Source organism: Oncorhynchus gorbuscha, linkage group LG18 (assembly GCF_021184085.1).
Source record: "Oncorhynchus gorbuscha isolate QuinsamMale2020 ecotype Even-year linkage group LG18, OgorEven_v1.0, whole genome shotgun sequence".
In the NCBI taxonomy this organism is placed as follows: Eukaryota; Metazoa; Chordata; class Actinopteri; order Salmoniformes; family Salmonidae; genus Oncorhynchus; species Oncorhynchus gorbuscha.
In genome coordinates, this window is record NC_060190.1 from 27,727,575 (window position 1) to 27,743,525 (window position 15,951).

General features: G+C 43.7%; 1 protein-coding gene across 1 annotated transcript; it reads left to right on the top strand.

Moving 5' to 3' along the window:
- Window positions 1-6,842: 6,842 nt before the first annotated feature.
- ube2v1 (ubiquitin-conjugating enzyme E2 variant 1) lies at window positions 6,843-13,898 on the top strand. The gene is made up of 4 exons (XM_046312019.1): window positions 6,843-6,928; window positions 9,898-10,046; window positions 10,794-10,919; window positions 12,628-13,898. The coding sequence occupies exons 1-4, from the start codon at window positions 6,898-6,900 to the stop codon at window positions 12,772-12,774; spliced, it is 453 nt and encodes a 150-aa protein (XP_046167975.1). The 5' UTR covers window positions 6,843-6,897; the 3' UTR covers window positions 12,775-13,898.
- Window positions 13,899-15,951: the final 2,053 nt, after the last annotated feature.

The window sequence follows — 15,951 nt, forward strand, 5'->3', positions numbered from 1 at the left end:
CCTTGTCTGTACATTATGCCTTGAATCTATTCCACCATGCCCAGAAATCTGCTCCTTTTACTCTGTTCCGAACGCACTAGACGACCAGTTCTTATAGCCTTTATCCAAACTCTTATCCTACTCCTCATCTGTTCCTCTGGTAATGTAGAGGTTAACCCAGGCCCTGGCGCCCATTCCCCAGGCGCTCTCATTTGTTGACTTTTGTAACCGTAAAAGCCTTGGTGTCATGCATGTTAACATTAGAAGCCTCCTCTCTAAATGTGTTTTATTCACTGCTTTAGCACACTCCACCAACTCGGATGTCCTAGCCGTGTCTGAATCCTGAAATTTCCATCTCTAACTATAACAATTTCCGACAAGATAGAACTGCCACAGGGGGCGGGGTTGCAATCTACTGCAGAGATAGCCTGCAGAGTTCTGTCATACTATCCAAGTCTGCCCAAACAATTCAAGCTTCTACTTTTAAAAATGCACCTTTCCAGAAACAAGTCTATCACCGTTGCCGCTTGTTATAGACCCCCTTCAACCCCCAGCTGTGCCCTGGACACCATATGTGAATTGATTGCCCCCCATCTATCTTCAGAGTTCGTACTGTTAGGTGACCTACACTGGGACATGCTTAACACCCTGGCCGTCCTACAATCTAAGCTAGATGCCCTCAATCTCACAAATATTATCAAGGAACCTACCAGGAACAACCCTAAATCCGTAACCATGGGCAGTCTCTTAGATATCATCCTGACAAACTTGCCCTTTAAATACACCTCTGCTGTCTTCAACCAGGATGGCAGCGATCACTGCCTGTGTGCATAATGAGTCCCCTCATCACGGTCAAACGTTCCCTAAAACACTTCAGCGAGTAGGCCTTTCTAATCAACCTGGCCCAGGTATCCTGGAAGTATATTTTTTATTGATCTGTTATTTTACCAGGTAAGTTGACTGAGAACACATTCTCATTTGCAGCAACGACCTGGGAATAGTTAGAGGGGAGAGGGGGATTAATGAGCCAATTGTAAACTGGGGATTATTAGGTGACTGTGATGGTTTGAGTGCCAGATTGAGGTTTAGCCAGGACACCGGGGTTAACACCCCTACTCTTACAATAAGTGCCATGGGAACCTTTAATGACCTCAGAGAGTCAGGACACCTGTTTAACATCCCATCCGGAAGACAACACCTGACACAGGGCAGTGTACCCAATCACTGCCCTGGGGTATTTGGGATATTTCTTTAGACCAGAGGAAAGAGTGCCTCCTACTGACCCTCCACCACCACCAGCATCTGATCTCCCATCCAGGAACTGACCAGGACCAAACCTGCTTAGCTTCAGAAGCAAGCCAGCAGTGGTATGAATGCAGGGTGGTATGCTGCTGGCAATTGACCTCATCCTGTCAGTAGAGGATGCCTGGTTGCTCTTCAAAAGTGCTTTCCTCACCATCTTAAATAAGCATGCCCTGTTCAAAAAATGTAGAACTAAGAACAGATATAGTCTTTGGTTCACCCCAGACTTGACTGCCCTCGGCCAGCATAAAAACATCCTGTGGCGTTCTGCATTAGCATCGAATAGCCTCCCCAATATGCAACTTTACAGGGAAGTCAGGAACCAATATACTCAGTCAGTTATGAAAGCTAAGGCTAGCTTTTTCAAACAGAAATTTGCTTCCTGTAGCACAAATTCCAAAAGTTTTTGGGACACTGTAAAGTATATGGAGAATAAGAGTAGCTCCTACCAGCTGCCCACTGCACTGAGGCTAGGAAACACTGTCACCACCGATGAATCTACGATAATCGATCATTTCAAAAAGCATTTTTCTACGGCTGGCCATGCTTTCCACCTGGCTACCCTTACCCCGGCCAACATCTTAGCACCCCCTGCAGCAACTTGCCCTCCCCGCTTCTCCTTCATCCAAGTGCATGCTCTTCAACCGATTGCTGCCCGCACCCTCCCGCCCGACTAGCATCCCTACTCTGGACGGTTCTGACCTAGAATATATGGACAACTACAAATACCTAGGTGTCTGGTTAAACTGTAAACTCTCCTTCCAGACTCACATTAAACATCACCAATCCAAAATTAAATCTAGAATCGACTTCCTATTTCGCAACAAAGTCTCCTTCACTCATGCTGCCAAACATACCCTCGTAAAACTGACTATCCTACCGATCCTTGACTTCGGCGATGTAATTTACAAAATGGCACCCAACACTCTACTCAGCAAACTGGATGTAGTCTATCTCAGTGCCATCTGTTTTGTCACTAAAGCCCCATATACTACCCACCACTGTGACCTGTATGCTCTCATTTGTTTATGTGTAACTCTGTGTTGTTGTCTTTGTCACACTGCTTTGCTTTATCTTAGCCATGTTGCAGTTGGAAATGAGAACTTTTTCTCAACTGGCCTACCAGGTTATTAAATAGGTTACATTTGAAAGAAAAAAAATATAATAATTAAAAAAACAGCAGAGGGCGCTGTCTTTGGCCTCTTCAGGTGGGCTGGCGAGGGTCTGGGGGGTGGACACCCGGATGCTGGGGGCCTGGTTGGTGAGGGCCTGTGGACTGGCACTGTGCAGGGGCGACACCATGTCCTCCAAAGGAGACAAAAGGAGAGGAGACTGGGATGGCACTGTACTTATTTTATTTTTTGCTTGAATTACCTGATCATCATTTTGGCTGGTGTCTCCATGATGGTTCAAAGGGGTTGGTAGGAGACAGAGAACTAGGGTGGGACACCACTGGAGAGGATTTCACTAGGGAAGGGTGTTTGGCAGGTGACCGGGGGAGAGAGGGCTGTTTAGCAGGAGAGCAAGACTGAGAGGAACAGGAGAGGGAGGAGAGTTGGTCAGAGGGTGAGGGGTCAGAGTTGGCGGAGGCATTCCGTTGGCTTTCAGTCGTTTTTTCTGTTGACAAGAAAATGTGTTAGTGCTAAATACTTTTTTCCCCGATCCCCAACCAATGGAGAAAATAAATTGTGGGCTGGGTCATAATAATAGGAATGAGTAGGCCTAAATTAGAGGAACTTAGCTGTCTTTTCTAAACCTCAAATAACACAGCATAGACAGGTTACATTGAGTGACATATGCAAAAGCCGAACTTCATGTACATTTTATGTACACTTTTTATGCATTCGTCAATTAGAATGTACTTTTACTTTTCTTCTTACAACTAGGTCTAAGAGAAAAATACTACTCCAGAATTTAAGTAGTTGCTTATCGGTTAAATGACCTGATTTCATACCTTTTTGCACCAGCAGAAACAAGACATGTCAATTACCAATGACTGGGCTAACCCAACCCCTACTTGCCTTTAACTTAACCAATCACATGTATTGCCTAAATGTAACCATTCACATTTGTTTGTGCCTTTATAACAAGATGGAATAGGCTGCCAGATGGCCGACATGTTTCGTGACATTGGCAAAAGTCAAACCATTTTCCAGAATGTCAATTAAATGCATCTGCATTCTTCAATCAACATGTAGGCTACTTTTGCTTTTAAAAGAATGTGCACACTAGGTGCACAATAGTTGTCAAGTCGATTAGGTGAAATAACCTGGTTTAAGTCCCAAATACATATCAAGGTTGTATTATTAGTTAGTCGGATGTTTACATACACTTAGATTGGAGTCATTAAAATTTGTTTTTCAACCACTCCACACATTTCTTGTTAAAAAACTATTGTTTTGGTAAGTCGGTTAAGGACATCTACTTTGAGCATGACACAAGTAATGTTTCCAACAATTTCTTACAGACAGATTATTTCACTTATAATTCACTGTATCACAATTATAGTGGGTCAGAAGTTTACAAACACTAAGTTGACTGTGCCTTTAAACAGCTTGGAAAATTCCAGAAAATTATGTCATGACTTTAGAAGCTTCTGATAGGCTAATTGACATCAGTTGAGTCAATTGGAGGTGTACCTGTGGATGTATTTCAAGGCCTACCTTCAAACACAGTCCCTCTGCTTGACATCATGGGAAAATCAAAAGAAATCAGCCAAGACCTCAGAAAAAAAATTGTAGACCTCCACAAGTCTGGTTCATCCTTGGGAGCAATTTCCACACGACTGAAGATACCACGTTCATCTGTACAAACAATAGTACGCCAGTATAAACACCATGGGACCACGCAGCCGTCATACCGCTCAGGAAGGAGACGCGTTCTGTCTCTTAGAGATGAACGTACTTTGGTGGGAAGATGCTGGAGGAAACAGGTACAAAAGTATCTATATCCACAGTAAAACAAGTTCTATATCAACATAACCTGAAAGGCTGCTCAGAAAGGAAGAAACCACTGCTCCAAAAACGCCATTAAAAAAAAATCCAGACTACGGATTGCACATGGGGACAAAGATCATACTTTTTGGAGAAATGTCCTCTGGTCTGATGAAACAAAAATATAACTTTTTGGCCATAATGACCATTGTTATGTTTGAAGGAAAGGGGGAGGCTTGCAAGCCGAAGAACACCATCCCAACCATGAAGCACGAGGGTGGCAGCATGTTGTGGGTGTGCTTTGTTGCAGGAGAGACTGGTGCACTTCACAAAATAGATGGCTTCATGAGGAAAGACAATTATGTGGATGTATTGAAGCAGCATCAATCAGTTAAAGCTTGGACAATGACCCCGAGCATACTTCCAAAGTTGTGGCAAAATGGCTTAATGACAACAAAGTCAAGGTATTGGAGTGGCCATCGCAAAGCCCTGACCTCAATCCTATAGAACATTTGTGGGCAGAACTGAAAAAGTGTGTGCGAGGAGGCCTACAAACCTGATTCAGTTACACCACTGCACCGCTAAAGCTAACTCTCTCTCCTCTGCTCTCATCCTTCTAGACCTATCGGCTGCCTTCGATACTGTGAACCATCAGATCCTCCTTTCCACCCTCTCCGAGTTGGGCATCTCCGGCGCGGCCCACGCTTGGATTGCGTCCTACCTGACAGGTCGCTCCTACCAGGTGGCGTGGCGAGAATCTGTCTCCTCACCACGCGCTCTCACCACTGGTGTCCCCCAGGGCTCTGTTCTAGGCCCTCTCCTATTCTCGCTATACACCAAGTCACTTGGCTCTGTCATAACCTCACATGGTCTCTCCTATCATTGCTATGCAGACGACACACAATTAATCTTCTCCTTTCCCCCTTCTGATGACCAGGTGGCGAATCGCATCTCTGCATGTCTGGCAGACATATCAGTGTGGATGACGGATCACCACCTCAAGCTGAACCTCGGCAAGACGGAGCTGCTCTTCCTCCCGGGGAAGGACTGCCCGTTCCATGATCTCGCCATCACGGTTGACAACTCCATTGTGTCCTCCTCCCAGAGCGCTAAGAACCTTGGTGTGATCCTGGACAACACCCTGTCGTTCTCAACCAACATCAAGGCGGTGGCCCGTTCCTGTAGGTTCACGCTCTACAACATCCGCAGAGTACGACCCTGCCTCACACAGGAAGCGGCGCAGGTCCTAATCCAGGCACTTGTCATCTCCCGTCTGGATTACTGCAACTCGCTGTTGGCTGGGCTCCCTGCCTGTGCCATTAAACCCCTACAACTCATCCAGAACGCTGCAGCCCGTCTAGTGTTCAACCTTCCCAAGTTCTCTCACGTCACCCCGCTCCTCCGCTCTCTCCACTGGCTTCCAGTTGAAGCTCGCATCCGCTACAAGACCATGGTGCTTGCCTACGGAGCTGTGAGGGGAACGGCACCTCAGTACCTCCAGGCTCTGATCAGGCCCTACACCCAAATAAGGGCACTGCGTTCATCCACCTCTGGCCTGCTCGCCTCCCTACCACTGAGGAAGTTCAGTTCCCGCTCAGCCCAGTCAAAACTGTTCGCTGCTCTGGCTCCCCAATGGTGGAACAAACTCCCTCACGACGCCAGGACAGCGGAGTCAATCACCACCTTCCGGAGACACCTGAAACCCCACCTCTTTAAGGAATACCTAGGATAGGATAAAGTAATCCTTCTCACCCCCCCCTTAAAATATTTAGATGCACTATTGTAAAGTGGCTGTTCCACTGGATGTCATAAGGTGAATGCACCAATTTGTAAGTCGCTCTGGATAAGAGCGTCTGCTAAATGACTTAAATGTAATGTAAATGTAACACCAGCTCTGTCAGGAGGAATGGGCCAAAATTCACCCAACTTCTTGTGGGAAGCTTGTGGAAGGCTACCCAAGTTAAACAGTTCAAAGGCAATGCTACCAAATAGTAATTGAGTGTATGTAAACTTCTGACCCACTGGCAATGTGATGAAAGAAAAATAAAAGCTGAAATAAATCACTCTACTATTATTCTGACATTTCACATTCTTAAAATAAAGTGGGGATCCTAACTGATCTAAAACAGGGATTTTTTAGTCTGATTAAATGTCAGGAATTGTGAAAAACTGCATTTAAATGTATTTGGTTAAGGTGTATGTAACTTCTGACTTCCACTGTAGGCTGTTTTGTACACATTTGCAGCTAAAATATTTTTTGCAGCATTCAAAAACAACAAAAAAGAGGTCAACGCTAGTGCATTGTGTACGGTATAGGGTGCCATTGGCACCAGCTGAAACAAGCCATGTTAGTAACTAATGAAGACTGATTCATATCCACATGACTAAATTGGCTTTCAGACCATGGTGACGTCATATGTCATTTATGGTCGTTTTTAGTGGTAATGTGAATTTGGTTTTATTTTGACAGTCGACTCCACACAAAAATAATGCTCAAACAGTGGTGTATTCATTCGCCAAAAACAGCTGCACAACGAGAGTTTCTATTGGACAAATTCAGGTAGGTCCCGCCACGTTTCCTTCCGTTTAAGAAACGTTTTGCAACAGAATCGGCAGACTGAATTACACCCCAGAACACTTGATTTGCACTGACGCACTTAAACGTGCGCGTCCCCGCTATTCAATGATAAAAATGGCGGCCGCCGCCGGATCAGGTAAAGTAATTCCCCGTTCACACATTTGTGATATTCATTTGATAAGCTATTATTTTACGTTTACTGTAATAGTGGTTTATTTTACCTTCCAATATGAGCCATTCATCTCAAAAACTCCACATTTCCCCAGACAGCATGTTTATTAATGTTAGATTAATGTGGGTGTTAGCTCTGCCAGTATTGCGCGCTAACTAACGTTAGTTTAGCTGGCTCTTCGGTAATTTTTCTGTTTTTGCCCAACTCATGTGCTTTTAAAACATGACTTGATTCTGCCATAAACGATGTTATCGTCATAATTGACTATTGGTGAATGTATTGCGGTTGTTTAGCCATCTGCGCATGTAGCTAACGTAAGGTAGCCTATTCAACTGCAGCGTCATGTTTCTGCAGAGCTAACGTTAGCAAGCTAGCTAACGACACTAGCTGAACCGACACAATTTGCAAAGCGAGAAACAGAACTAGTTAACTAGCATACATGTTTAGAATAACTAAGCTAACTAACTATATCGCTGGAATCTTTCAGAATAGATTTATCCTACTTCATATCAGCTGTTAGTTGAGTGAAATGTTCATTTTAATCAGCATTGAGTATTGAACTATTTTTGGATACGTTGATGCTAACGTTAGCTAGTTTTGTCAACTGGTCATTACCTTTGGTACACACCAGGGGCTATTCATTACGCTAATAATGTTGCAAAACGTGTCTTAAACGGAAACAAACGAAACCAAGATACCTACCTGAATTTGACTCATATAAACTCTCGTTTTAGTGACTAATGATTACACCCCAGTGGTACACACCCATAACCTGAGAAATGTGTAGCTACAGGCAATTGCACGTGTCATATTGAGGTGCATGAATAGTTGATTGATAAGGGATAGCTAGTTAACGTGATTTCCTGTATTTTATATTTCCACACGGAGGTTCGTATAATACTATGAAAATGATTTAAAATGTAAATTATTTTAATGCCCTATTAGTGTACGACAGTGGTCACCAACCCTTTCTATGTCAAAATCGCTTTGTTAAAAAGCAATCAGATCTATAGCTTTTCCTCCTTTTTTTTCATGACTTAAAGATAAGCCCTCGCAACATGAAAAACAGCACTGTAGCAGTGGAGTTTAGGCCCAATACATTATCATCGCATATTGGCTTTGCTTGAATTGTCCTGCCAAAACATTGTTCTTCTTTGAGGTAGGCTATATGATTGCACCGGTAATGGGTCGGTTGTATTGCTTGAGGCACAGTTGAGTGACCATAAAAGTTAAATAATTTGCTATTTTGATTTTACTGGGCTGATAGTGCCTGCATCGGATGGTCAGTCTCAGGGGGAGAGAGCAGCAGACGGAGGGTCCGCCTCAACGTCCCTCTGCTCTCCCTGTCCTCTGACACTGACCAAAAAGGGGGCACCATCTTAAAGCAGATGGCAAAACTTGTGCCCCACCGCATTGTTTCTTCCTCGTGCATAAATTCTAGTTTTTACTCCAATGATCAGAAAATCCAATATTATTATATATTTAAAAAAATACCTATGCCTTTTTTTAATGCAAGCAAGCCCTAATCGATACAATTTCCTACTCATTCATTGCGAGTGGCAGTAGGAAGAACGCATATTTTATGACAAGTGTTGACAGTGCTGAGTATAAACACAAACACAATTATAAAAACAGCAGCTCTGTGCTGTGTTAATTGCTGTGACTAATGACAGCTAAGATTTATTTTACGCCTGCTACGTTAGGTTACTGCAGACTTGGTAATCTGAGTCATTTGATTGGTCAAGCACTAGGTCAATAGGTGCATTTGATTTGCTTTCCGACACGTCGGGATGGCAGTTTGTCCTTCAGACACCTCAAATAGTTCAAAATAGGAATACTTCGCCTACCCGGCACGCAGGGCAGCTGGATTGGGTGCACCTACCGCCAACAACGCGAGACACAAAATAAAATATTTAGTGGGTTTTTACTGAAATGTTTGATCAACTAGGAATGCCTTGGAGATTGACCAGTTGACACTGCTAGCTAGCTTGATAGTTAGCTAGCACAGTGTCGCTCCTGCCTACTCTGTACCAGAGTCCTCCTTAGGACTAGCTGGCTAAGCAAGCATGCCGTGTCCTTCATTCCAGCCTGCCGAACACCTGACCTCGCCAATGTTTAAATAACTGCCGGAAAAGGGTGCCCGACAGGTGGGGGGGGCAAAGGACACTGTTTTTTACTAGCCACCATTGTCGCCCCCTTTCTCTTCTGTGCGGTTTAACGGCGATTGGTTTCCAATGTTATGGTGCATTACCGCCATTTACTGTACTGGAGTGCCCCTGCTTCCTGCATATGTACTGGAGTCATAGCTTAAAAATGAACCAATATTAAGTATAAAGAGGGGTTCCTGCTAATGCAGGAATGCACATGCAAGAACGCCCCGAATTGCGGGCTGCAGTTGCACCTTTCTCCTCAGACCACTCCAACAGTCCTAGCAAAATTCTTGCTTAAGAAATTGTCCTTCACTAAGAAGAGTTTTTATTTTATTTATTTTTTAGCATTTTTAATTGAAAATGCTCCCCCAAAAAAGCTACTTAGTTGTTACCCAGAATTTATTTGATATTTTTAATCATGTCTGCATTGGACCTTTGACATTACATGGCTCCTACTATAATGTATTTGATTAGCTGAGGGTTGTGGGTTTTAAATTCATGACTATCGAAATACATACTTACATGTGTGCCTGAAATTGGATGAAAGGACTGCATAATCAGTAGGCCTGCAAAATTCTCATGTTTGACAATGGGGCCAAATTGAAAGCTTTTATGGAATGGACATTTTTATTAAAATGACTACGTTCAGTCTTGCGTCATGATTGACTTGTTTTTTATATACGTAATTCAATAGAACCAACATGGCACCCTTGTTTGTGTGCTGTAGCTACTAGGCACGTGTGGTTGAAAAATGTCTGCTTTGAACCTTTTCTGTTTAAAAAGGCGTCAAAGTACCCCGTAACTTCCGGCTGCTGGAGGAGCTGGAAGAGGGCCAGAAAGGCGTTGGAGACGGGACGGTGAGTTGGGGACTGGAGGACGATGAGGACATAATGCTGACTCGCTGGACAGGCATGATCATAGGGCCTCCCAGGGTAAGAAAAAAAGCTACCACCACACACACACACACACACACCATAGGGCCTCCCAGGGTGGGAGGACTCTACTCCGACCTGGTTTCCTTAATTCCTATCAAATTTTATTGGTCACATACACATATTTAGCTCATTGGAAGAGAGGAGTTGTATATTTGCTCAACGGCAGATTCGGCTGCCAGTGGAACAACGAGCGAAATAGCCTTGGGAACAACACCGTTGTAAGACAGATCTATTTACAAAGGAAAAGTGGATGTGCATAACAACTTTATTGAGAGTATGTTTGGTAGAAATACTATGTTCCCCCAAAAATAAACTTGTTATTTTTGAAGTGGTGGCAATGAGTTTGGCGCCACAGCTAAATGAATGCACATGACACAGCAGGCCAGCTCTTAACCATGCACATGTAGCTAGTTCTTGGGTAATGGCTAGCTTATGAAGTAGGATGTGTTTTTGTTGACGTTGCTTGTGAGCATAAACATAGCATAAATCACCTTTCACCCAGTCGAGGCAAAGCCCACAAACCGTAAGTGGGACAGCATTGAAATGAAATGGGAACATTCTAATTCTACTGGGATGGCCAAATGGATATGCAGCAGCACAAACATAGGCCTACAACAAAAGTATTATCATAGAGCACCGCTGATTATAACCAAGACAGTTACCCACGACCATGCAGTCTTTATCTTGAGCTGAAACCTATTTCAAGACTTAAATCTTGCCTTTTTTCTGATGTCTTTCTTCCAGACAATCTACGAGAACAGGATGTACAGTCTAAAGGTAGAATGTGGACCCAGATACCCGGAGTCTCCCCCTTTTGTCCGATTCGTGACCAAGATCAATCTGAATGGCGTACACAACTCAAATGGTGTGGTAAGTCCCAAGTCATACATTTCCTGTTCGGGTTGGATCAATTACCACAAATCAAAAGCAACCTTTGTATTTGAGTGTGTAGCCTGAAAGACTTCAGCCTACAGCTAGCGAAGCACATCTGATTCATTACCTACAGACGTAGGACTGGTTTTCCAGAACCAGATTTACCCTACTCCTAGACTAAAACGCACTTTAAACTGAACATGTTTTTAGTCCAGGAATCGGGATTGTTTGTAATTGAGGGAACTTTTGTCTCAGCTAAAGTCACCAATCAGCCACATTTTAAAATAAGCCAAGCTTTGAAACACAATTTTCTCAAAAAGAGGCTATGTCCTTTCCAAGTGATGTCTGCATATAAACTGTCAACTGCATTTATTTTCAGCAAACTTAACGTGTACATATTTGTATGAACATAACAAGATTCAACAGCAGAGACATAAACTGAACAAGTTCCACAGAAATGGAATAATGTGTACTTGAACAAAGTACTGCAGTGCATCTCCTCCTCGTGGCCTGCACCACTCTTTCACCAAGGCACCTGCAAGTTCCCGGACATTTCTGGGGGGGAATGGCCCGAACCCGTATCCTCCGATCCAACAGGTCCCAAACGTGCTCAATGGGATTGCGATCTGGGCTCTTCGCTGGCCATGGCAGAACACTGACATTCCTGTCTTGCAGGAATTCATGCACATAACGAGCAGTATGGCTGCTGGCATTGTCATGCTGGGTGGTCATGTCAGGATGAGCCTGCAGGAAGGGTACCACATGAGAGAAGAGGGTGTCTTCCCTGTAACGCACAGCGTTGAGATTTCCTTGCATTGACAACAAGCTCAGTCCGATGATGCTGTAACACAACGCCCCAGACCATGACGGACCCTCTACCTCCAAATCGCTCCAGAGTACAGGCCTCGGTTAAACACTAATTCCTTCGATGATAAACGCAAATCCGACCATCACCCCTGGTGAGACAACTACGACTTGTCAGAGAAGAGCACTTTTTGCCAGTCCTGTCTGGTCCAGCGACGGTGGGTTTGTGCCCATAGGTGACGTTGTTTCCGGTGATGTAAGGCAGGTCCTCACCAGACAACAGGCCTACAAGCAGTCAGTCCAACCTCTCAGCCTATTGCAGACAGTCTGAGCACTGGTGGAGGGATTGTGCGTGTAACCCGAGCAGTTGTTGCCATCCTGCACCAGTCCTGCAGGTGTGATGTACCGATCCTGTGCAGGTGTTACACGTTCTGCCACTGCGAGGACGATTAGCTGTCTGTCTCCCTGTAGCACTGTCTTAGGTGACTCAGTACGGACATTGCAATTTATTGCCCTGGCCACATCTGCATGCCTCCTTGCAGCATGCCTAAGGCACGTTCATGCAGATGAGTAGATACTCTGGGCACCTTTCTTTTGGTGTTTTTCAGAGTCACTAGAAAGGCCTCTTTAGTGTCCTACGTTTTCATAACTGTGACCTTAATTGTCTACCGTAAGCTGTTAGTGTATTAACAACCATTCCACAGGTGCGTGTTCATTAATTGTTTATGGGTCATTGAACAAACATGGGGAAACGGTGTTTGAACCCTTTACAATGAAGATTTGTGAAGTTATGTGGATTTTTACCAATTATCTTTGAAAGACAGGGTCCTGAAAAGGGGACGTTTTCTCGTTTAGCTGTGTAAGTTTTGAGCCTCACATGTATGTAACCTCCCATTCTCAGGTGGACACGCGGGCAGTGGCGGCACTGGCCAAGTGGCAGAACTCGTACAGCATCCGTGTGGTGCTGCAGGAGCTCCGGCGGCTCATGATGTGCAAAGAGAACATGAAGCTCCCCCAGCCCCCCGAAGGCCAGCTATTCAGCAACTGAGTCCCCTGACTAGCCCTGCTATCTCAACTCTCCTTCACTCTCCCTTCATTCAACACACAAATAAATATACACATTCAATACATGCACATTATGATTCAACGATTCCTCACATGCACACAAATCCGCACATGCAGCGTACATGTACCCCTCTTATTTTTCAGAGACTCTTGAAACCTCTGTTCTCACGTAAGCTCTTTTTGCCAGGCCCCATCCCCTTTGTCCTAAGTCATGGCCACTTTGTCTCTCGATACCTTCTCGTTGGACAGAGAGATGGTTGCACAGGTGGACTCCACCCATACCCTACCCTGACACCCAATGCTCACCACTGTGCAGACCAGACATTGATACAAATTACTTCATCTTTTTTTTTTATCTTTGTGTTCTACATCCAGATTGTAAAATAACATAAATGATCTTATTGAGTGTACCTATCTTATGTGTGTGCTGGGTTCTTCAACCAAGGATGATGACATTTGCTTTGTACTGTAGGTATAACAAGGGTGGAAATCAAGATGACTTGCTGCTCCACGAAAGAAAAATAGACCTGTGCCCCCACCGCAATGTGGCCGATAAAGTTTTCACTGTTTGGCTCTTAATTTTGCCGCAAGAATTCTGCTCCCCCAGTTGGACTTGTCAGAGGCAGTGGTTTGGGATCTACAGCGTAGTCTTGCCAGTGTGTTTCAGAAAGCTAATAAATAAACATGCCCCCCCCCCCATTAACTGTTTTTAAGGTCTTTCAGGATAGCTTTGGTCTCAAACTGAGTAACTAGCTTTTTGATCCCGAATATGTGAATTTGTCGGCCTTGGCACGTGTACGGTACATGGGATTGGGGGGGGAGGAATAAAGGTTCTCTTGGTTTCTCTTAAAGTACATGGGGTTTGAAATGCTCATCTTTTGTGCTTTGCACCTTTTTTCAGGTTCACCACATTACTGTGGTCTCCTATGTGGAGAATGAGTTTTTGTTTTGTCTTTAGGGTTGACCTGTTTACTCAGAGGTCATCGCATACAGTGGGCTCACTGACTGCAACGTATGGCTTTAGTTGTTTATTTCATAACGGGTGTGAATCTGGGTGAAGGTGACCTGTGCATGGTTTTATTTGAATTAAACCTCGTTACTTTTGCATGTGTTTGTCTTCTGATTTTCAATCCATTTTTGGTAAGGCCGGCGTTCAGTCAAACCTGCACCGTGAAGTGATAGGATTGGGTCTACTCTAACAAACTGCATGTTTGACCTGAATTCAAAATAAGTGCTTTTTTTGTTTAGTGTATTATCACATGCCTTAGAATGTTCCTGTGCTACAATAATGCACATTGTTACGATGCCAAAGTGGTATCCATTTGTATTTAAAGGGTAGTACATTCAAGTTATATTTACCCAATCCTATGGATACCTAATAGGTCTTCTATGAAATTTGCACAGAAATGTTACGCTAGAGAGTGGAAGTGTATACTACTAAAGTATAGGGTCTCCCTGCTCCTGATGGTTCAGTTTTCTTTTTCACTTAAAAACATCTGAACTTTATAACAGATGTTAACACTTTAGCGTAGAGTCACATAATAGCTTAGTAGACTTTCATTGGGTATTATAAACATTTACTGTACAGTTTCTTTCCATATCTTATACTAATCCATAATTAATACAACATGTGTGCCTAATGTGATCCCTGTAGTGTTTCCAAAAAGACTGCAGACACCTTTGCAAACAAATCTCAGGATTTTCTACAAATTTTTCTGTCACGTGACACTTCGCTTTGACTTAAAGACTTTGTCGTGTCATGCAGATTTTCATGATATTAGAATGGCTCTCCTGATCTGATTCTGCTGGATTTTTTTTTTTGAAGCCAGATAGTGTGCAGCAGCATTAAATCAGACCACCCACCCTGGTTAGATAGGGAAATATGGGGGGGGGGACTCATTTAGGAAGTAAGCCGTCATCCCTGAGCAGGAAACGTGTCTGCTAAGAAAATGGGGGTTCTCATCCATCTTGATAGAGTGACTTGCAAGGTGCAGCAGCTCTATGGGAAGCAGACCACTGGTCCCTATTCAACAGCTGTTGCCTCTTGTGGCTGCTGCTCCTCTCCTGCAAGGCTAACGTGGAGACAGGACAAAGAGAGTCACGTGACTGGGGTGGTTTTGATGGGATAGCAGCACAAAACCATCACAATGAGAGAGACAGCTGGGGGTGCCCCAGTCTCCTATAGGCTACATCACACAATATGGAGCACTAAACTCTTAAGGGCTGGCAAAAGTAGAGTACACCGTTATTTCAGCGGCATTATTCATGTGCCTCAACGTAGGAGCGCTGATCTGGGATCAGGTCCCTCCTGTCCATGTAGTCTCATTCATTATGATATAATAGGCAAATCCAATCCTAAATCAGCACTCCTGTGACGATTTATGAATACAGCCCCAGGAATTGTTAGGTATTCTGTCAGGAAAAATGTATTTTGTATTGTGGTTAGGTAATTATTTGCATTCACAGGAAAGTCCTAGAATCACATAATTCAAGATTAGTTATGTTTGTGAATTTCCATCTGAATGTCCCATGGTAAGAATTCTAAGGAAAGAATACTTGTTTTTTTGATGAAACATTGGGTAACACTTTACTTAAAGCCTGTAGGTATAACGCATCGTAAGGCTTCTATGCTTGTATATGACCCTTTACAATGTCTTACTATGATCTCATAATTATTTATACAAAATTCAAACGGTGAACAGTTTTTTTTCCTCTGTCCTCTCACTATCTGCCTCACACCTTGCTTTCAATTCCGCAAATGGCAACCTCCAGGAAATGTCCAGTAAACCAAGCCCCCCCCCCCCCCAAAAAAAACAAATCTCCCTGCATTTGCTTCATGACAAGACACTTTCGAATCAGATTATAGGTATTGGCTTTATTTAGACAGCCCTTTGTGTGGTAAGGGAAAGGAAAATAGACATCCCCGTCCATCCCCCTAAATGTATGTGCTGTGATGAACAATCCTTCCATCACCTTGACTGTATCTGATATAAAAAAATGTATTGGTCACATACACATGGTTAGCAGATGTTAATGCGAGTGTAGTGAAATGCTTGTGCTTCTAGTTCCGGCAGTGCAGTAATATCTAACAAGTAATTAACAATTCCCTAACAACTACCTAATGCACACAAATCTAAAGGGATGGAATAAGAATATGTAC

Bases quoted from the DNA above. Each gene is read 5' to 3' on its own strand.
- ube2v1 (XM_046312019.1), top strand. From the start codon at position 6,898: ATGATAAAAATGGCGGCCGCCGCCGGATCAG. The intron at 6,929-9,897 runs GTAAAGTAATTC...CTGTTTAAAAAG, and splicing joins GGCGGCCGCCGCCGGATCAG to GCGTCAAAGTACCCCGTAAC. The intron at 10,047-10,793 runs GTAAGAAAAAAA...TCTTTCTTCCAG, and splicing joins TGATCATAGGGCCTCCCAGG to ACAATCTACGAGAACAGGAT.